Below are 21,950 nucleotides of genomic sequence, written 5' to 3' on the forward strand. Positions count from 1 at the left end.
TCCAAAGTATTTGTACCTGGAGTTCTCTTGTGGTGCAGCAGGTTAGGATCCAGCATTGTCACTGCAGTGGCTCGGGTTGCTGCTGTGGTGCAGGTTCGATCCCTGGCCTGGGAACTTTCACATACCTTGGGCGCAGCCAAAAAAACCAAATATTTGTACCCTTGAAGCACTCCAAAGCAGTGCAAGAGTTCTGCAAAACTCCGTTTGTGGATCCAGGCCCTGCGGCACTGTGCTTCATCCTAAGTGACCCAAAGTTTAGGTGGGCCGACTTTATGGTGGGGTAGGCAGGTGTGGCCTGGCCGGCCCTAGCAGTGAGGGATTATGGGGATTTTCCTGCAGTGTTCAAGACATGATTGTGCGTTTTGCCAGCTGTCTTAGGCATAGCCCCTGGAAACAAAGCAATAGCTTTTTGCTCTTCTGTTGAAGTGCAGTTGTTCCGTCCATCAAAATTAGTTGGAAAACTGAAGGAATATTTGGATTCTCATGGTGTTTAAAATATTCTTTTCCTTTCCAGTTAGCTTCTCATCAATCTGTGAAGAGAAATTCTCAAATGTCAAGAGTTGAAGGCTGTGTGATTAAATTAGGTCGTTTGGTTTCATTAACTTAATAACTGCATGAATAATTTCGCAGAAAGATCTGTCACTAATCCTTATTTGTCTTTATATTATTTTTTCAATGAAATAAAGCTGTTCTGACTGGTGTAAAATGTACAAGTTCAGGTTTACAAGAAAAGGGAGTCAAACATTTATCCATTTATGGATAAATGTATGAGAAAGACAGACAGACAAGGGAGTTGGACTCTGATTAGATGGTTTGCCTTTTCCTGCCTTAACAGACCTGAGGTGGAACATTCCTCTTAGTAATGGCAGTTCACAACGCAGTGATTTTCATAGTCAGTGTGGAAATGGAACCATATAAAATTCTGAAGGGCCTTGTGTGTATAGCTTGCAAAGCCTGAAACTTTAATATGAATGCTTTCTCGTGTCTTCTCAGCCTACTGAAATCCTCCCTACCCTTCTGGAGTGCCTCCCTGAAGCCTTCTCAGACCTTTCTTATTTTTTATTAATCAACCATTCATCCCTTTTCTGAACTTCTACAGAAGTTATAGACCCCATGCCATTTAACCTCGCTAAATGAGTAGACTGGATGGTATGATTGAGGAAAGTGTCCTTTATTAGTTTAAAGGCATAGACTTTGGTTTGTGCCCATGTGGCCCCACTGGGCAAGTAACTCACTTATTCTGATTCCCATCTGTTAAATGGGTATATTAGTAATCATTCTACCTGCCTCAAAGGGCTGTTATGAGGGTCAAATATGACAATTCTTGCACATGTTTTTTGGGAACTCAAAGCGCTGAGCAACTCCCTGCCGTCTAGTGATGAAGTTTACTCATTTCATTGATATTAGAAGTTTTGCCTCCTCAATGTAATTGTAAGCAACTTTAGGATAAAGATCAACTTTAAAGTTTTTCTTTATCTCCTCACATTGCTGTATATATATTAAATATTTGGAGCAGTTATTGTTTTTATAATGATCATTTACACTTGTATAGTGCTTTAGAGTTGCTAAAGCATTTTCATATACATTATATCCATGGTGTACCTCCATACATGCCAGAAGACTGAGATTTTGGGAGACGCAATGACTTTCCCAAGGCCACACAGTTAGTGGAGGTGTTGAAACTATTACAAACTTCTGCAGCTCTGTAGTCGGCTGCTCTTTTCCCTATGGGATCAGACCTTTTTTAATCTGGGCTCTATCAAAAAGGTGCTTTAAGTCTAGGTAGTTCATGCAGTTCTGGTTATAGAGGAGATTTGACTTTGTAAACCACATAGGTCTTCTGGGAGTGACATTATTGATTCCCTACAGCTGGCTGCACCTGCGCCTTTGACAGTCTTATTTTCTCTTTCAGCGCAGCAGCAAGCGTAGTTGCTGCTATGCAAGTGTAGTAGGTGCCATGTACCTGCCCTGAGTGACGTGTAGTTTGCGGCTTCTCCCTTTCAATGAAGCCAACTCTTAATTTTTGAGATTGTGGATTTTCTAGGGTCTCTGTTGGGCTTGTCTTTTCCTTTTCTGTTATTGCTTACTTTTGGTACATGTTGCTGTGAGCCAGAATTCTGATCAGAAAGTACCCAAGCAAGGGGCAGAGAGGGTGACCAATTTCAGTCCTAAAATGTGATGCTTTTTCGTCACTCTGCACAAAATGTTTTAAAGAAGAGGTTGGAGTTACTGGACAAGCACCCATTTTAAAGTTATCTGGGTGTTTTTCCCCTCCAAATCCCCCTGGTCCTAATTTAGCACTGACTGTGCCATCCAAATTAATCCCAAACACAGTAAACAGTCAATGAAAAACATTGTATCCTAATTACTATAATTCAAATCTGAATTTACGTCAAAACGTGCTCTTTAAATCACCCTAGAGTTTGACTAGGAATGATGGTAATGGTGATGCAGTGGGCTACTGACAAGACCTTCACACAATTCTCATCAATTTCTATAATGATTTTGACATTTCATCAAAGCTCAGGAGGAAATTGAGCAATTATTTATTTGACTTTAAAAATCACAGGGTGTTAGAATGTACTCAAGTGACTACAAATGAAATGCTTTGAAAAAGAAGAACTGCAGTGGGTGCATCACAACTGAAATTAGAGCAAGTGTCAGTATGTCAGCTGCAAAGTGACAGGTCTTGCACAAGGCCCTTAAGGTTAATGAGTGATATTTAATTTGGCCAGAGTGACCAGAAAACTTCGAAGATGTGAGCTCATCTTAGAAAAGGGCTGCTGAAAGCAGGAGTCTAGAGGAAGCTGATGTAACTTAAAAAGCAGGCACATTTATATCACAATATAATAGTACTCTTGTATGAGTATTAGTATAGATGTTAGTAATAATAATAATACAACTGCCATTTGTTTGGTGCATACTCTGTGCCAGGCACTGTTCACTAAAGCATGTACCTATATTATGTCATTTGTCCTCAAATCGCCCTTAGGTGGCCCCATTTACTGCTGAGTAAACAAAGGCTCAGGGAGTGAAAAACTGGGATTTGAACACGTGTGTATCGCATCACATCACAGAGCCCAGTTTTCTAACCCTTTTCCCATCACATGGGTCTTGTGTCAGATCTACCATTTACTGTCGTGTGACTTTGGAGAAGATACTTTCCCTCTCCGGAAATTTCTGCATCTGTAAAAGGCAGGAATTTGACTGGGTTTTCCTATGTCTAAGGTCTTTTAAGAATGAATGGGTATGTGGGCTCTTTGGAAGGGGTGAAATGTTGTGGAGGGTGGGCAGCACTGGAACTTAGGGCCTGGATGTGCTCTCTTGCTCTGTAATGTGCCCTCCTCTACTCTGGCCAGGCTGCACCTTTCTCAACAGAAAGGTTTGTTACTTGTGGCTTCCGAGAGGCCTAGAGGGAGGGAGAAGGTCATCTGGACATGAGGAAAGAAGGTTCTCCTTTGGCTTTTCCTCTTACCAGCGCACTAGCCTCTGGAGGTGAGCACATCCAGATGGCCTGGATCTGAAGGAATGAGGACAACTGGAAAGCTCTACCCTGAAAGTCACGCAGCTGGCAGCTGAGAAATGCTGATGTGGAGGCCAAAATAATTTTTTTGTTTCCTTTTCTCCAAGAATTTATAACTTTTTAACATAAGTTATTTATATGTTTGTTTGTTTGCTGTGCCCATGGCACGCTGAAGTTGCTAGGCCAGGAATCAAACCCATGCAAAAGTAGCGACCCAAGCCGCTGCAGTGACAGTGCCGGATCCTTAACCCACTGTACCACAGTAGAACTCCTACCACAAGTAATTTATTATTTTTTAATTTTTCATTTATTTTTTGCTTTTTAAGGCTGCACCTGTGGCATATTGCAAGTTCCCAGGCTAGGGGCTGAATCAGAGCTGCAGATCCCGACCTCCACCACAGCCACAGACATGACAATGCGGGATATGAGCCACATCTGCAGACCACACCACAGCTCACAGCAATCCTTCACCCACTGAGCGAGGCTAGGGATCGAACCTGCATCCTCATGGATACTAGTTGGATTCGTTACCGCTGAGCCATGAAGAGAATTCCCTAATGCAAGTAATTTAAATGTAATATATAATGTGTTTAATTTTGTAGGAAGTTAGATACAGGTATATGTAAAATATAAGAATTGAAGCATCCACAATCCCACTGCTTAGAGAACAACTGTTAATATGTTTGTGTATATCCTTACAGACTCTTTCACCATCCAGATTTACAAAAAGATCTAACTAGGCTATCCACTAGGGCGTTTCATAATCACTTCCCACATTTGAGGAAACCTTTACAATCATCTTCATAACTGTATTCTAGGGCCTTGAATACCGTAGGAATATATACTACACCTTGTGCCCTTGGTATTACAATCTGCAATACTTGTTATCTACACAAATAACGAGGTTTACAACAGGATATTCCTATGGTGGGTTCTGAAGAAATGTAAGTGACACGCTCTGAGGCATTTTCCTTTCTCACTCAGATATTTCCAGAGTGTTTCTCTGTTTCTCATCACCTTTGGACAGGAGTGAGGTAGGGGCAGGGGAACCAATCGTATTATTCAGATTGATCTTTTTTATGGTGATTGACATTAGTAATCTAGACTGAAAATGGGCAAGATTATATGGATAATTGTATATTATAACTCTCTGACCTATGACTGGCAGCTCATTGCTCACTCACCCATTGTCTTTGCTGATAATACTTTTAATCAGTTAGTGACTGATTATGTAGCTTTATTTCTCATTGCATCTATAAAAAGGAAATTCTTCAAGAACCTCTTCCAAATTATACTATTTTTTCCTTTATCCCAGTTTTCCTTTTATCCTGAGAAATTTTTAAAAGAGTAATTGGTGTTATTTTGTGTAACCATTAGTTCTCTTTAATTTTTAAGGACGACTTTGGTCTTCTCAAGGTCAGGCCAGTTTTAAAATAGAGTTTTCCCGAATATTATATTTTAATGTTCTGAGAGAGCCAAGTTTCACACTCCTGAGGGGCAAAGATTTCTGAAAACCTTTTTGATGAAAAATAGGGTTCATAATGATCAAAGTCTCCTCCCAACCTGTTACTTTCTTTGAAACTCTTAAAAGCACATTGTTCCTCCCTTGAGTATATCCCCTAGAGAAACTCTTGCCCATCTGCACAGAAGACATGTACCAGAATGTTCATTGTTAGTGATAGCAAAAGATTGTAAGTATCCTAAATGTTCTATCACTGGGGGAACAGATAAATTATATATGTTGGTATATGGTAGATCCATAAGCATGAGTGAATCTCAGAGCTGTCAAGCAAAAAATTGCTGAATGATAAATATGTAGCTTACCATTTATGCAAAAGTTAAAACTATACAAAATGTGTATGTTTGGATAAACTATGTTATGCTGCTTAAACAAACACTCCTAGATTCTCAGTGGTTCACAGCCATGATATTTCCAGCATAGATTATTTAGGGCCTCTGTTCATGAGTAACTCATTGTCCCAGGCTGACATAAGCTTCGCTGATGACTTTACCAATAGGAAGCAGTTGAAGTGACTTGCATGGTAGTTATTAAAACTTCTCCCTGGAAGTGATACACTTCATTTTCACTTGTATTTCATTGTCCAAAACAAGTCACACAGCCACACTGAACTTCAGAGGGACCGGAGAGTATAATATTACCTACCATGTGCTTTGAGGGAAAGGTCGCCCCAAATATTTGGTGAATAACTATAGTAACTACCAGACTAAACAGTACTCCAGTTTAGTAGTAGTGCATGTGGATGTATACAGTTATAGTAAAATAACACAGATTTGAATGGAAATATTGAACAGCAAATTCAGATTAGTGATACTTCCATGTAGGGAGGGAAGGAGGAGCGTGGGACAGGATGAGGAAGCTGAATGACTGTTGTCTGCCACTTCAGTTAGTTATCTACTCTTCTCTCTATCCAAGGAGGCTGGCCTGTGTCCACTGCATCAGTGGGTTCTCCATGTTCCGTGGCTTCAGGATGGGTTTGGACAGTGGGAAAACCAGTAGGAAATCAGATAGTGGAGGGTATTCTTCTGGCTCCCTCTCTTTGAGGTCACCTCAAACTGACTATGTCCCTTGACCAGAGGTCTCTGCTGCTCTCAAAAGATCTCTGCTGCCACTTCTACTGGATTATTCTTCAGATGCCAGGCATCTCTCCTCTTCTTATAACTTTGGTAACATCTTAGTTGCTATTAGGCCCAGGTTTCTGCACTGTCCGTCGTAGTTCTCTGATACCCATACCTTTGTAAACAGTCACTTTTCTATCAAGCTCTCCTAGGATGATCCTATATTGAATGCTTCACCATGTTTCTTATTGGGACCCAGACGGATATATAAAGATAAGCAGGGGTTTTCATTTATATCTATAATGTTTATTTTTATATGCTGAGTTTTTGGCACGTATGTGTTCATTATAATGGTCTCTTTGCCTTTTTTATCTATTTAATATTTCATAATTAAAGGACTACAAATATTTTCAAAACACACTGTAAACATAACAATGCCCTCCCCTTAAGAAAACCTTTAAAATTATATATTTTGAAACTATGCTATAGACAGTTTCTGTAGTATGGTGATTAAAGTGGTTTTTGTTCTTTTTCCTTTGTGATTTTTCTGTTTCATTAAAAAAATACAGTAGGGGTTCTGTTAGGTGACCTCTGAGTGGTTTCTAGTTCCTCTATGATACATGTAATGCTTGCAGCACGTGTAAAGCTCATGGCTGGTCTGTGTGGCACTTTTCCTACTGGTTGAGTTCTGTGCTTACCAAGAATCGTTTGTATGGTCACAAATCTTTTTATATGCTAATTAGGCTTGATGTCATAATTATTTAATTCAGTTTCGTGAAATCCAATGAGATATAGCTGTAAAATGAAAGTTTTTTTTTTCCTTATAGGAATGCTGAGATAAAAGCCTTGGAAAGACACAATAAAGAGGAGCCTCTAAAACGAATCTGTGTTAATTAGGTGTGCGTTAGCAAGAAAAATAAAAGATTTTTTAAAATATTACAAAAATTAGGCTTCTCTCAGCTTGTTTGGCAGGTGATTCAGCATGGATAGGAAGAATCAGTATTGTCAAGGTGTCAGTTCTTTCCAACTTGTTTTAGAGATTCAATGAACTTCCAATTAAAATCCCAGGAAATAGTTTTGAGGACATCAACAAACTGATTCTAAAGTTTATAAGTAAGGGCAGAAACCATAGATAGCTAATATAATACTGAAGGGAACACAGGGTTGGAGGACTGACACTACCCAACTTCAAGACTTAACGATAAGGCCACAGTGTGGTATTGGTGAAAAAAAAAAATAGGAACATTATCAGTGGAACAGGATAGAGGGCCCAGAAATAAACCCAATTAAATATAATCAACTAGTCTTTGACAAAGGAGCAAAGGCAATATAATGGAGAAAAAAATAGTCTTTTCAATAGAAAGTGGTAGAACAACTGGACATAGACGTGCAAAAAATGGATCTAGACCCAGATCTTTCACAAAACTTAAATAGATCACATACCTAAGTGTAAAATGCAAAACTATAAAAAATTTTTTTTTTGTCTTTTGTTGTTGTTGTTGTTGTTGTTGTTGTTGTTGTTGCTATTTCTTGGGCCACTTCCGCGGCATATGGAGGTTCCCAGGCTAGGGGTCGAATCGGAGCTGTAGCCACCGGCCTACGCCAGAGCCACAGCAACGCGGGATCCGAGCCGCATCTGCAACCTACACCACAGCTCACGGCAATGCCGGATCGTTAACCCACTGAGCAAGGGCAGGGACCGAACCCGCAACCTCATGGTTCCTAGTCGGATTCGTTAACCACTGCGCCACGACGGGAACTCCTAAAATGCCAAACTATAAAATTCATAGAATATAACATAGAAAACCGAAATGACTTTGGGTATGACAATAACATTTTAGATACTATACCAAAGGCATGATCCATGAAGAAACAATTATCAATTAATGCAGAGAATATTTGCAAAAGACATGACTGATAAAGGACGGTAAGTGAAAACATACCAAGAACTCTTAAAACTCAACAGTAAGAGACAACAACCCAATTAAAAATGGATGAGAGACCTGAAGAGCCACCTCACGAAGGAATATATATATAGATGGCGAATGAGCATATGAAAGATGCTCAACACTATATGTCATTGGGGAATTGCAAATTAAAACCACCATGAGATAGCTCTACACAAGCATTAGAGTAGTAGACAAAACCCAGAACACTGACAATGCTAAATGCCGATGAGGATGTAGAGTAAGAGGAACTCTCATTCATTGCTGGTGGGAAAGCCAAATGGTACAGTTACTTTGAAAGATTGAAAGTTTCTCACAAAACTAAACATACCTTTATCATATGATCCAGGAATCATACTCCTTACTATTTTCCAAAAGAGTTGAAAACTTAAGTCCATGTAAAAACCTGCACATGGATGTTTGTAGCAGCAGCTCTATTCATAATTGCTAGAACCTGCATTCAACAAAGATGTCCTTCAGTAAGTGAATGGGTAAATAAACTGGTACTTCCAGACAATGGAATATTATTCAGAGCAAAAAGAAATCATCCTATCAACTGTGAAAACAGATGGTAGAATCTTACTGGACATACATATTATTATGTGAAAGAAGCCAATCTGAAAAGGCAACATATAAAGTCTATTAAAATATTTAATATAGGAATTCCCTAGTGGCCTAGCAGATAAAGGATCTGGGGTTGTCACTGCTGTGGCTCAGGTCACTGCAGTGGCACAGATTCGATCTCTGGCCCAGGGACTTTTGTCTGCCACCAGCACAGCTTCCAAAAAAATTTAGTGTAATTTTTTATTTCTGTTTTAACTGACTTTTTAGACTGCTTACAATAAATAAGAGGTCTTCTGTATTTGCATAATACAGTTTAACAACAATGGGGGGCAGTTAGAGGGACTGACCCCACCACACAGTTGAAAATCTGCTTATAACTTTACAGTCCACCGTCTATATCTGTAATTCCATATCTGCAGATTCAACTAACTGTGGATGGTATAGTACTATACATATTTATTGAAAAAGTGACCCATACACTTCAGCCTATGTTCAAGGTTCAACTATATATCAGTATTTTAAAGTCTCTTATCCCTGGGTGGTATATTGCAGGTGAATTTTTTATTTTCTTTACATGATTTTTTTCATTTTTCATATTTTCTATAATAAACATTTACACTTTAAAGGGTTATCTTTAAAATATTGAAAATAATGTAGAAGAGTAAAGTAGCCTAGACTGCAGGGTAATTTTTAGTATTTACTTCAAGATTTTTTTTTATTATTCTGACAGTTGTAACATTTAAACTATATTTGAAATTAATATCCTATCCTGGTGTAACGACTTTGATATCCCAGGAAGTTTTGGGTTTGTTGCTTTGTCCCTTTTTCATGAGGAAATAGCTGCCTGAAATTTCTTTCTGTTGTCCATATGATGTGTTGTGGATTCTAGAAAATTTTATGTCTTCTTGGAAGTAGGGCAGAAATTGCCTGCTCGTTGTAAATATCAGTTTGTTGGAAGATATCCATAATGTTGGGTTTATGCACTGTCTGTAAATCCACTCCTTCCTCTTTTGCCTGAAGATATACTTAGAGTGTTTCATCAAGTCAGTAATTTTCCATAAAATATCAGAAACAAATAAGAGGAGAAAGGAGTACACTCAAGTGAAATGTTTTGAGTATAATTATGTAAGTGTACTACAGAAACTGAACTTGAGAGAGAAAAGAACCTATTTTTCATAAGATGCTCCAAGGGGAAAAGAAGATGCCACATTTTAGTGGAGAGAGAAATATAGGAATGAAGTATTCAAAAGCTGGAACAACCAATGGGTGCAGTTTTTAAGACTCTGCTTGTTTCTCATAAAATAGCAGTCAGCGACAGAAAGAAGCCAGGACATGGTCATCCCCAACTTGCCTTGTCCTCAGTTGGCTTGCTGGAGTCAGTCACCTTTGGCTACCAATGTGTGATCCTGACTTCTAGTCTTATGATTCCTGTGATGAAGTGGGGCATGGGTGTTTGGATGCTGAAAGCAATCCTTAGTGCCTCCACCCCCGTTTATTTTTTCTCTCGAGTACTTATCATGTGTCAATACACGTACTTAATTCTAGAATGTACAGTCTATAAGGGAAGACTCACATATACACAAACCCTGGCAAGCCCAGGCAAACTGTGGGCAAACTGTCACACCCACACCCTAATTTTAATGCCTCCATTTGGTTTACTCTCCGAATGAGTAGAAAAATTACAGCACTGAACTCTTCCATCTAGTGTCTGATCTCTGATAGGGAGCTCACATTAGGACACTCTTCAGATTCCCATCTATGCGGATCATCCTGTGGGTCCAAGGAAAAATACAACCATGTTGTCTTAAAAAATATCAGGAAGATCAGCTACTTGTTTCAGCCTTCACCTTCCTTATGTATAAATACATTAGCAAGGTATAAAGCCTTATTGAAAGTATAGTACAGGTGTTCCCACTGTGGCACAGCAGATTAAGAATCCTGTGTTGTCTCTGAGGCGGTTGGGGGTTCCATCCCTGGCCTGGTGCAGTGGGTTAAGGGTCCAGCATTGCTGCAGCTGCAGCTTGGATTTGATCCCTGGCCCTAGGAACTTCCATACGCCGAGGGAACAGCCAAAAAAAAAAAAAAATGTGTAGTACAGATATGTGGGTTTTCTGAGTATAGTGTTTCTACTGTTTTTTTTTTTTGTTTGTATTTGGATAATTTTTTAGCATCTGTAATTAGCTCTTTATTATTAGATTTAATGGACGTGAACAAAGGTTGGACAACACAAAGACAGATAATTACAAACCTCTGATATTCTGCCTTCAGGAAACATTCTTGATGTATTGCTTCCTTATATCAGAAGAAAGACCTCAGGATAGGCAAAGCAAGATGTAAAATTTTCCTTCTTCCACTTAGGTATGCCCTCTGCAGCCTCCATCTGTATTTTTTTTCTCTGTCTGAAGTTACATTTTGTTATTGTTTTTAATAGTTATTTCCCCAATACAATTTTTTTTCTACTGTACAGCATAGTGACCCAGTTACACATACATGTATACATTCTATTTTCTCCCATTATCATGCTCTGTCATAAGTGACTAGACATAGTTCCCTGTGCTACACAGCAGGGTCTCATTGCTAATCCAATCCAAAAGCAATAATTCGCATCTATTAACCCCAAGTTCCCAATACATCCCACTCCCTCCCCCTCTCCCTAGGCAACCACAAGTCTATTCTCCAAGTCCATGATTTTCTTTTCTATGGAAAGAAGGTTCATTTGTGCCATATATTAGATTCCAGATAAAAGTGATACAATGTGATATTTGTCTTTCTCTGACTTACTTCACTCAGGATGAGAGTCTCTAGTTCCAGCCGTGTTGCTGCAAATGGCATTATTTCCTTCTTTTTTATGGCCGAGTAGTATTCCATTGTGTGTGTGTGTATGTATATATATATATATATATATATATATATATATATATATATATCACATCTTCCTAATCCAAACCTGATCCGTTGATGGACATTTGATGTTTCCATGTCTTGGCTATTGTGGATAGAGCTGCAATGAACATATGGGTGCATGTGTCTTTCTCAAGGAAAGTTTTGTCCAGATATATGCCCAAGGGTGGGGTTGCTGGGTCATATGGTAGTTCTATGTATAGTTTTCTAAGGTACCTCCATACTGTTTTCCATAGTGGTTGTACCAGCTTACATTCCCATCAACAGTGCAGAAGGGTTCCCTTTTCTCCACACCCCCTCCAGCACTTGTTATTTGTGGACTTCTTAATGATGGCCGTTCTGACTGGTGTGAGGTGGTATCTCATGGTAGTTTTGATTTGCATTTCTCTAATCATCAGGGATGTTGAGCCTTTTTTCATATGCTTGTTGGCCATCTGTATATCTTCCTTGGAGAAATGTTTATTCAGATCTTTGGCCCATTTTTCAATTGGACTGTTGGCTTTTTTGCTGTTCAGTTGTATAAGTTGCTTGCATATTTTAGAGGTTAAGCCCTTGTCAGTTGCATCATTTGACACTATTTTCTCCCATTCTGTAAGTTGACTTTTTGTTTTCTTTTTGGTTACTGTTGCTGTGCTTGTCAGTTCGATTAGGTCCCACTGGTTTATTTTTGCTTTTATTTCTGTTGCTTTGGGAGACTGACTTGAGAAAACATTTGTAAGGTTAATGTCAGAGAACGTTTTGCCTATATTCTCTTCCAGGAGTTTGATGGTGTCTTGTCTTGTATTTAAGTCTTTCATCCATTTTGAGTTTATTTTTGTGCATGGCGTAAGGGTGTGTTCTAGATTCATTGATGTGCATGCAGCTGTCTAGGTTTCCCAGCAATGCTTGCTGAAAAGACTGTCATTTTCCCATTTGATGTTCTTGCTTCCTTTGTCAAAGATTAATTGACCATAGGTGTCTGGGTTTATTTCTGGTTTCTCTAGTATGTCTGTTTTGGTAGCAGTACCACACTGTCTTGATGACTGTGGCTTTGTAATAGTGCCTGAAGTCTCAGTGAGTTATGCCTCCTGCTTGGTTTTTGTTCCTCAGAATTGCCTTGGCAATTCTGGGTCTTTTGTGGTTCCATATAAATTTTTGGATTGTTTGTTGTAGTTCTGTGAAAAATGTCCTGGGTAATTTGATAGGGATTGCATTGCATCTGTAGATCACTTTGAGTAGTATGGCCATTTTTACAATATTAATTTTTCCAACCCAGGAAGGAGCATGAAGTATCTCTCCATTTCTTTATGTCTTTTTTAATTTCCTTGATGAATATTTTATAGTTCTCAGCATATAAGTCTTTCACCTCTTTGGTCAGGTGTATACCCAGGTATTTGATTTTTGGGGGGTGCAATTTTAAAGGGTATTGTATTTTTGTATTCCTTTTCTAATATTTCATTGCTAGTGTACAGAAATGCGACTGATTTCTGAATGTTAATCTTATATCCTGCTACTTTGCTGAACTTGTGGATCAGTTCAAGTAGTTTTTGGGTTGATATCATGTCATCTGCATACAGTGACAGTTTTACCTCTTCTCTTTCTATTTGGATGCCTTTTATTTCTTTCGTTTGTCTAATTGCTGTGGCTAGGACTTCCAATACTATGTTGAATAACAGTGGTGCGAGTGGGGATTCTTGTCTTGCTCCAGATTTCAGTGGGAAGGATTTCAGCTTTTTTCCATTGAGTATTATATTTGCTGTGGGTTTATCATACATGGTTTTATGTTAAGGAATGTACCCTCTATACCCACTTTGGTGAGAGTTTTTATCATGAATGGATGTTGGATTTTGTCAAATGCTTTTTCTGCATCTATTGAGATGATCGTGTGGTTTTTGACTTTTCTTTTGTTAATGTGGTGTATGGTGTTGATTGATTTGCATATGTTGAACCATCCTTGTGAACCTGGGATGAATCCCACCTGTTGTGGTGTATGATCTTTTTGATATGTGGTTGGATTCAGTTGGCTAAAATTTTGTTGAGAATTTTTGCATCTGTATTCATCAAAGATAATTGGATTATAGTTTTCTTTTTTGGTGGTATCTTTGTCTGATTTTGGAATGAGGGTGGTGGTGGCTTCACAGAATGTCTTTTGGAGTGTTATTTCCTTAAACCTTTTGGAAAAGTTTAAGGAGGATGGGTATAAGTTCCTCTTTGTATGTTTGGTAGAATTTGCCTGTGAAGCCATCTGCTCCTGGACTTTTATTTGTAGGGAGTGTTTTTATGACATATTCAATTTCATTTCTAGTGATCGGTCTGTTCAGTTGATCTATTTCTTCTTGTTTCAGTTTTGGCAGGCTGAAAGTTTCTAGAAAGTTGTCCATTTCTTCTAGGTTGTCAAATTTGTTGGCATATAATTGTTGATAGTATTCTCTTACGGTTTTTTGTATATCTATAGTAGCCATTATGACTTCTCCTTTTTCATTTCTTATTTTGTTTACTTAGGTTTTTTCTTTCCTCTTCTTGGTGAGTCTAGCCAGAGGTTTGTCAATTTTGTTTACCTTTTCAAAGAACCAGCTCTTGGTTTGATTGATTTTGTCTGCTGGTTTTTGAATCTCTATTTTATTGATTTCCTCTTTGATCTTTATGATTTCCTTCCTTCTGCTGACTCTAGGGTTTTTTTGTTCTTTTTCTGATTCATTTAGGTGGTGGGTTAAGTTGTCTCCATCTGTATTTATAAAATGTTGGGAAAAGTCTGAGTTTGTTTAGAGACTATGTCTCTGAAGTTTATAGTGTCTGGTTTTATTGTCTTAGCATCTCTTTCCCTCTAGGGAACATCTCTGTCTTCTTGGAAGGAAATTGCTTCTTCCTTTCAGTCAAACTAGTAGAGCATCCAAGTGTCCTCGGTTACAAGGATAGGCACATGAGAAAGAATGGGAACTTCAGAGCAGGCAGCCAGGTGGTATTTGAGGTCTCAGTTCCAACTGTTCTGAGGAAAGGCACACCTTTGGTTTGGTTATGTGAATTAGTAATGTTGCCTTTTTGCATAAAGTTCAAGTTGAGTTTCTGTTACCTATGAGGAGAGTCTCAAAGGAAACACTCTTAATATGTTCACTCTTTTCCATTCCTTCCACAACTGCCTTACTGCCTCAGTTGATATTCTTATGACCTCTTAAATCTACCATTAAAATACTTCCCTGACAAGCCTTCCCATGTTCATGGAGGGAGTGAATATTTAATTGTATTTCATTTTATTGCAGGTCCCCAGTGCCACAGGCCCCTAACAGGAAGGCAGGGCTGGACTCTTGGCCCAGATTGGGGGCAGTGATGACAGGAGCAAAAGCAACAATAGTGATGGCAGTGGCTGTGGATCAGGAGGAGAGATTGGACTGCACATGGGGTAAGTGCTGGGACCCAAGGTGGCAGATTGTCTTTCCCGTCTGTCCCCAGAGCCTGTTCCTGTAGTGTATGTACAATTATTAACTCTCTGGCCTGAATGCCAAGACAGGAGCTGCCTGTGCTCAAGCAGTGCATTTGTTAGTAAATTATAAAAATAAAAACATATATGGACATTGTACTAACCTTTTCAGAGAGTCATTAGAATTCTTCAAGAAGTTCAGCTGCAACATTGCAAAGCAGATATCCGCAGGCTTAGAAATAGAAGTCAAATTTATAGGTCATTACATTTCACAGAAAAGAACACTATTTTCACATGAAGACTTGGATCTCAGTGTTTCTGCTTCTCTGGTTGAGCAGTGAGTAATACAATGATCTATGGGGAAAACCCCAAAGTATAGTGCTTCTAGAAGGTACATACCAGATAATGAAAGATACCAAAAAAACAAAACCCAGCCTAACTTATAATTTGCCAAATGATGAGTTTTTCTTTTTCTTTTTCTTTTTTTTAGGGCTGCACCCATGGCATATGGAAGTTCCCAGGCTTGGGGTCAAATCAGAGCCGCAGCTGCTGGCCTACACCACAGCCACAGCAACACCAGAACTGAGCCGCGTCTGCGACCTACACCACAGCTCATGGCAATGCCGGATCCTTAACCCACTGAGCGAGGCCAGGGATCAAACCCTCATCTGCATGGATACCAGTCGGGTTCATTAACCATTGAGCTACGATGGGAACTCCGAGATTATGAATTTTTCTTAACCTACCGAGAAAAAGTCTAGACCAGCACTGAATAATAAGAGTAGTTTTGCAGTGATGATGATGGAAATGTTCTCTCTCAGTACTTCCGTAGAAATACAGCTGGTGTGACTGAAGATGTAAACATTTCATTTTAGTTAATTTAAATAACTAGAAGTGTCTAGTGGCTAATGTAATGGACAGAAAAGGTCTAGATGCTGTGATATGTGGGAATCTCCTGAAAGAAATGAATATGTTTATTTTGGACATGTAAGACTTGAGCTGAACCTGTGGGCTATTTTCAAATATCTGAAAGGTTGTCATGTGGTTGTTTAGAAATACTCAGTGTGATTCCACAAAGCAGAACTAGAACTGATGAATAAATGGTTACACAGGAACCAGTTATGGAACTTTCTAACAACTACTGTGTCTAAACTGCAATGGATGACTAGATTGGATGCCCTTTAAGGTCCCTGTGCTATGAATCTATGATCTAACCATTGGGAATGGTGTACTACAGAGAATTTCTTTCCAGCTAGATAGCCATGTAATGCAAGGGTCATTTAGGACACCCAGTCTAGGTGGCCTTGTCTATTTTTCTATTAAATCCTGGACGAAATATATTTTGTCAATCTCTGAGATTAATAGTTCTATTTTCTACCCACAGTGTTTTTGAGAAAATTCCATTACTAAAATAATTTGTGGGGAAAAAGAAAACTAACTTTTCAAGTCCTTTTTCTTGAGGCTGTCAACATATAAGTTCCATGATTCCTTCATTTCCTAGCTTTCATAGGTCTCCAAGATTATGTCTCTAAAACATTGACAGGTAAACATTCAGAATGATGCAGTTCCTTGGTTGGATAATGGTTGATGCTAATTACTTTAAGAGTGTAATCTGACTAGCTGGAAGCAGTTACCATAATTAATTTCTGTGTTTACATTTGTGCAATCATGTCTTTTGTGTGATACTCAACTTAGGAAAAATTATGAAGTTAAAATAATTGTGTATTTTATCTAACAATTCAAAAGCAATGGTAAATCAAATGATTCAACAACAAATATTTACAGTGAATACTCTGATCCAAGCACTATGCAGAGCCTGTGGATACAGTGAGAGACATAGCGTGGTCTAAGGAGATAGACAAGTAAACTGTCAATCCTATCTTGGGAAATAATTCAGTGATGAGAAGGGGAGTACAGAAAGCTTATGGGAGCATGGAGAAGAGCACCTAACCTAGCCTGGACTTGGGAAGGTGTGGGATAAGAACAGGATACAGGCGTTCCCGTCGTGGCTCTGCCTAAATGAACCTGGCTGGTATCCATGAGGATGCAGGTTCGATCCCTGGCCTTGCTTGGTGGGTTAAGGATCCGGCATTGCTGTGAGCTGTGGTGTAGGTCGGCAGCTGTAGCTCCGATTCGATCCCTACTCTGGAAACCTCCATATTCTCTGAGTGCAGCCCTAAAAAAAAAAAAAAAAAAAAAAAAAAAAAAAAAAAAGAAGGAGCAGTATACATTATTGAACACTGTTCTGTATCAATTTAGATAGGATTTTTTTTTTCATTTAATCTGTCAGTGTGGTATGCTTGTCCTGGGCTTAACTGCCCTCAGATTCATCCCTCACTTGTCCTCTTCTCTGCCCTTTAATATGCATAGGCTGAGTCCCCTGGTGGCGTAGCAGTTAAGAATTTGGCATTGACACTGCTGTGACACGCACTCAATCCCTGGGCCGGGAACTTCTGCATGCGATGGATGCGGCCAAAAAATGTGGTGTGTGTGTGTGTGTACGTATACAGGCTGAATCTTACAATCTGCAATTCTTAGGCTGGCCAACATTTTGCTGCCATCTGGGTTCTGCCAACAGGCCAACCAACGGGATCTTAAACCCAGGAGTATGGAACAGCCAGTTTTTTTCCTTCTTCCTCTGCATCAAGTAATCTCCCCCACAATGGCTACATATTTTCCATGGCTCCATCCCTGTCAGTTTGATCTAACACGCAGGCTCCAGTAATGCTATCTCTTCTCTTTGCCCTTCCAACCAGAGGTAGGAATGACTTCTTTATGTTGCGAATTATTGGGTCCCCCAACTGTCCCCTGTTTAGCTTCTCCATTACTTTTATAACCAATTTTCTGCATTAAATATTTACCATGATTTATATTTTCCTGGCCAATCCCTGACTGTTATATGTGTGGCCAATTATAAGGACAGATTTTGTAATATTAAACTTCATCACATTCCTGATATAAATCCAATTCTGTCATCAGCAGTTAAATATGGTCAAGTTTCTTCTATAATTAAAAACAAAAACTACTCCCCAGTACCCCTAGGACTGGAAACCTCCTCCAAATAACACTATATATCTCTCATATTCTTCATATCCTAATCAAAAATAATTTTAACACTCCTAGTTGTTGTATATATTTGGAAAAATTCTAATAATATGTGTAATCAGGTGATATATTTAACTTTACCTGTGTGATGCAGCCCGAGCACTATTAAGAGTGAAATATATAGCCCTAAATAGATATATTAAAAGGTAAAAAATGTCTATAACATCCAAATTATTCAGGAAGCTGGGGCATAAAAAGCATGTTAAACTTAAGTAGAAGTTAGGAAATAATGAAGATAAATGCAGAAATAATAAACTAGAAAACGGTAGAAGCAAATAACGAAAGCCAGTTCTTTGAAAATTTTATAATACAGAAAAATTTTAAAAATATGTTACTGTAGATAAAAGCAGAAATAAATACTATAACTTAAAATTGTACAAAAGAGAGATACAGAAGAGATTTAAATATTATAAGAAAACACAACAAATATATTACACCTTTCCCTCAAGATAGCTGAATGGTGGACAAAGAACAGTTTCTACATGTAGGGGTGTTGCAGCTAGTAAACTAAGACGGAAGGAGAGAATGTGAAATTATCGTTCTTCAAGCCCTAAGGGATTAACGGATCAATGTAACGGTCATCAATGACTGCCAGCATCAGCACAAAGAGAGATAACCAGACACTATGTATCTTCCTACTGGGAGGACACAGCCTCACCTATGGAGTAGTCTTGCAAAACGTAAAACAAAAAAAGCATTTCAAAAAACCATTAAAAACATCTGATCAAGCTTCTACCTCTAACTCGCAATGTAAAGAAGTATAAGGAGCTGAAGAACATGTCAAAGGATACCAAAATGTTGCAATCTGCAAAATCCAGACTCTGGGAAACAAGACAGAACACCAGAACTGTGTGTTTTAAACAATAAAAATTAATTGTAGTGAAAAAGTGATGTGGGGGAAACTGTAGATTAAAAACTTAGGGGAAAAAGGTAATTCCAATGTATAGGTCATATTTGAGTACCAATAGAAGAGAAATTATAAATTATATATCTATACACCATCATCAGGTAAATGAGAAAAATAATTGAATATTTGATCTTAATGACTTATTTAAAATTTTTAGGGTTGATAATTGCCTTGGATTTACATTTTATAAAAGAGTCCTTATCTTTTAGAGTGCATTCAGAAATATTTAGAGAAGAAAAGGTGTGATGTCTTGGATTTGTTTTGCATTATTCCAGCCGCAAAGATTGGTAGTGGTGGTGGATATAAGTATAGTTAGAACCATGTTGGCCATGCATTGATGATTGTTGATGCCCAGTATCAGGTATATTGGGTTCATTATACTATTCTCTCTACTGGTGTGTATGTTTTAGAATTTCTGTGCTGCGTTTTTATTATAAATATCATGCCATTACATTTGAAATCCTAAGTGAAATAGACCACTTTTTAGGAAAAAAAGATGGTTCATAAAGAAATAGAGAATTCTAATTGAACAATACCAACTGGAACTGTATTCAAAGTATAAGTCATCCTTAAATGCTCCAAAACAAGCAGTTTGAAAGCCAGTTCTATCAAATGGTCAGGGAGAGCCAAATCACCATCTCATGTAATCTCTTCTAAAGTAGAGGAAATGATGGGCAGTTTATTCAGCTACTTCTCCCACGCTAGCTCTCCTTAATTCAAATGCCAGATGAGGGCTCCCCATGAAAATAACACTTGAACCAAACTCACCCATACAGTAGTAAATATCTTAAACAGATTAATAGCATATTCAACACACAGTGAATTAAATGAACAGACTGTGTCTGAGGAATGAAAACATGATTTACCATTAGGAAATACTTTCAATCGTAATTCCCTACATTAACAAATTAAAGGAGTGTGTTAGTTTGTTAGGGCTGCCGTAGCAAAATACCGCAGACTAAATGGTTTCAACAGCAGAAATTTATTTACTTTTAATTCTAGACACTAGAAATCCAAGATCCATGTGTTGGCAGGGTTGGTTTCTTCTGAAGCCACTCTCTTTGGGTTGCAGATAGCTGTCTTCTCCTTCTGTCTTCACAGGATCTTTCCTTTACCTGTATCTGCTTCTCAGTCTCCTCTTCTTTTAAGGACCCCAGTCATACTGGATTAGGGCGCATCCTTATGACCTCATTTTTACCTGAATTACCTCTTTTAAGGCCCTATTTCCAAATTCAGTCACATTCTGAGCTTCTGAGGTTTAGGACTTCAGTGTATGAATTTGCAGGTACACGTTTCAGCCTATAAAAGGAGAAAAACATTTGATTATATCAATGGGATCAGAAAACAATTAACCAAGTTCATAGGAATTCTTTTAGCAAACTTAGATTACAAGGACTTCCATTCCCTAAAGTCTATACAGCAAACATGATTTAATGTGAAATGTTAGAAGCATTTCCATTAAAGTCAGGGAAAAGATATAAATACAGGCTATATCTTTACCATTCAAAATGATACTGGAACACAAAGCCAGATATGTGGATATATATTTAAAAAAAAGAGGTACAATATTGAACACAAAGAGATCCTATTTGGTGGTAATATTATGTATGTAGACGATTCTAAGGAACAAGCATGTGGAATATTCAAATGAATAAGAAACCTCAGAAGGATAGTATAAATGCACTATAGCAAAAGCCAGAGCCCTGCACATAAAAGCAATAACTAATTAGAATGTGTAATAGAAAATATCCCATTCACGATAGCAATAAAATTAAAAAATTACCTGAAAAGAATCACCACAAAATGTCTGAGATCTTTATAGAGGCAACTATAAAAGTTTACTGATAGATTCAGGTAAAATAGGTCCCAAATAAACAGAGCAGTATATCATATTTATTGATGAGATACACATTATTGTAAAGATGTCAATTCTTACAGATTTAGTGCCTTACTTGTAGTTGCCAAGATAACAATCAAACTTGGGCAGCTGTCTTCTCCCAAAATCAAGGCAGGAAAACCATAGAAGTGAGAATAAAAAAAGATCTCACAAATATACATAATAAAATCTAAATGACAAAACATGAGAAGCCTCTAGAGGAGACTGAGGACCATGTTGAACTTGTGTTTGGTGTGAGGGAGTTCTGGGCCTAAAAGAGGTTGGGGACAGTTTGTAGACTGTAACAGAAGGCAGATGACAGGATGGGGAGGAGCAAAGTTTTTAAAACTTCTGCTTCACTGTAGTAATGTGAGGCTGCTTCTCAGACCATAGATGCCAGTGTACCTGGGTTAATGACAGGACAGCAGGAAAGATGGGTTGATTGAGACAGTATGCCTCGAGTCTGCTCATGATGGCTTGAAACCACTCTAGTGGCTAAATGACTGGCCTTTAAGAGATATGTATGTATATAACATAATTTTAGCAGAATATAAAAAATGGATTGAAAATGGAATAGTATCACAATGAATCACCAATAGTAAGGGTAGGTATTCATGAAATACAGACACACATACACACATTCTACATATATACTTGGTAAAGATATACAATGTACAGTGTATTTCTCACTATGAATAAGGGCCATAAAAAATCATCACACTGGACAATGCAGTGTTAGATAAGAGGCAGGACAGCCCAAAATCACACTGTTCAGCTCAGGCAGTGCTTGGAGTCAAGGTGAGGACTCTGAGCTAGGATTGAGTGGTTTTTCCACTCCAGAGTGGGACTCCTGTCAGCGCCCTGCAGAAAGAGCGGGAACCTTGGCCTTGGCCTGCAGAAAGAACAGCAGGAGCCTTGGCCCCCCCCCTTCAGAAAGAGCGGGAACCTCGGCCCCGCCCCGAAGAAAGAGCGGGAAGCTTGGCTCCGCCCTGTGGACAGAGCCGGAACCTTGGCTCCACCCTGCAGAAAGAGCGGGAACCTTGGCCGTGCCCTGCCCCTGCAGTCGTCCCTGGGAAACCCAAAGCAAGGTCACGGCTGTGGTGTTGGGGGGACGTTCACCTCGGGCGGCTGAGGGACGCGAGGCTTTCTCCGAGGGG

The 21,950-nt window shown here is 38.7% G+C and overlaps 1 protein-coding gene across 1 annotated transcript in view; it reads left to right on the forward strand.

The window, feature by feature from the left end:
• Window positions 1–21,950, forward strand: part of LOC100524727 (uncharacterized) — a 42,284-nt gene that overhangs the window by 14,431 nt on the left and 5,903 nt on the right. The window contains exons 3-5 of the mRNA XM_085006990.1: window positions 9,916–10,141; window positions 14,748–14,887; window positions 21,651–21,881. Of these exons, the coding sequence (XP_084863116.1) occupies window positions 9,916–10,141; window positions 14,748–14,887; window positions 21,651–21,881 (597 nt within the window). The remainder of the gene's footprint in view (window positions 1–9,915; window positions 10,142–14,747; window positions 14,888–21,650; window positions 21,882–21,950) is intronic.

This window comes from Sus scrofa, chromosome X (assembly GCF_054392235.1).
Source record: "Sus scrofa isolate SSC_HxYL_T2T_F1_AM1 chromosome X, Sscrofa_HxYL_maternal_Yorkshire_Landrace_v2.0, whole genome shotgun sequence".
Classification (NCBI taxonomy): domain Eukaryota; kingdom Metazoa; phylum Chordata; class Mammalia; order Artiodactyla; family Suidae; genus Sus; species Sus scrofa.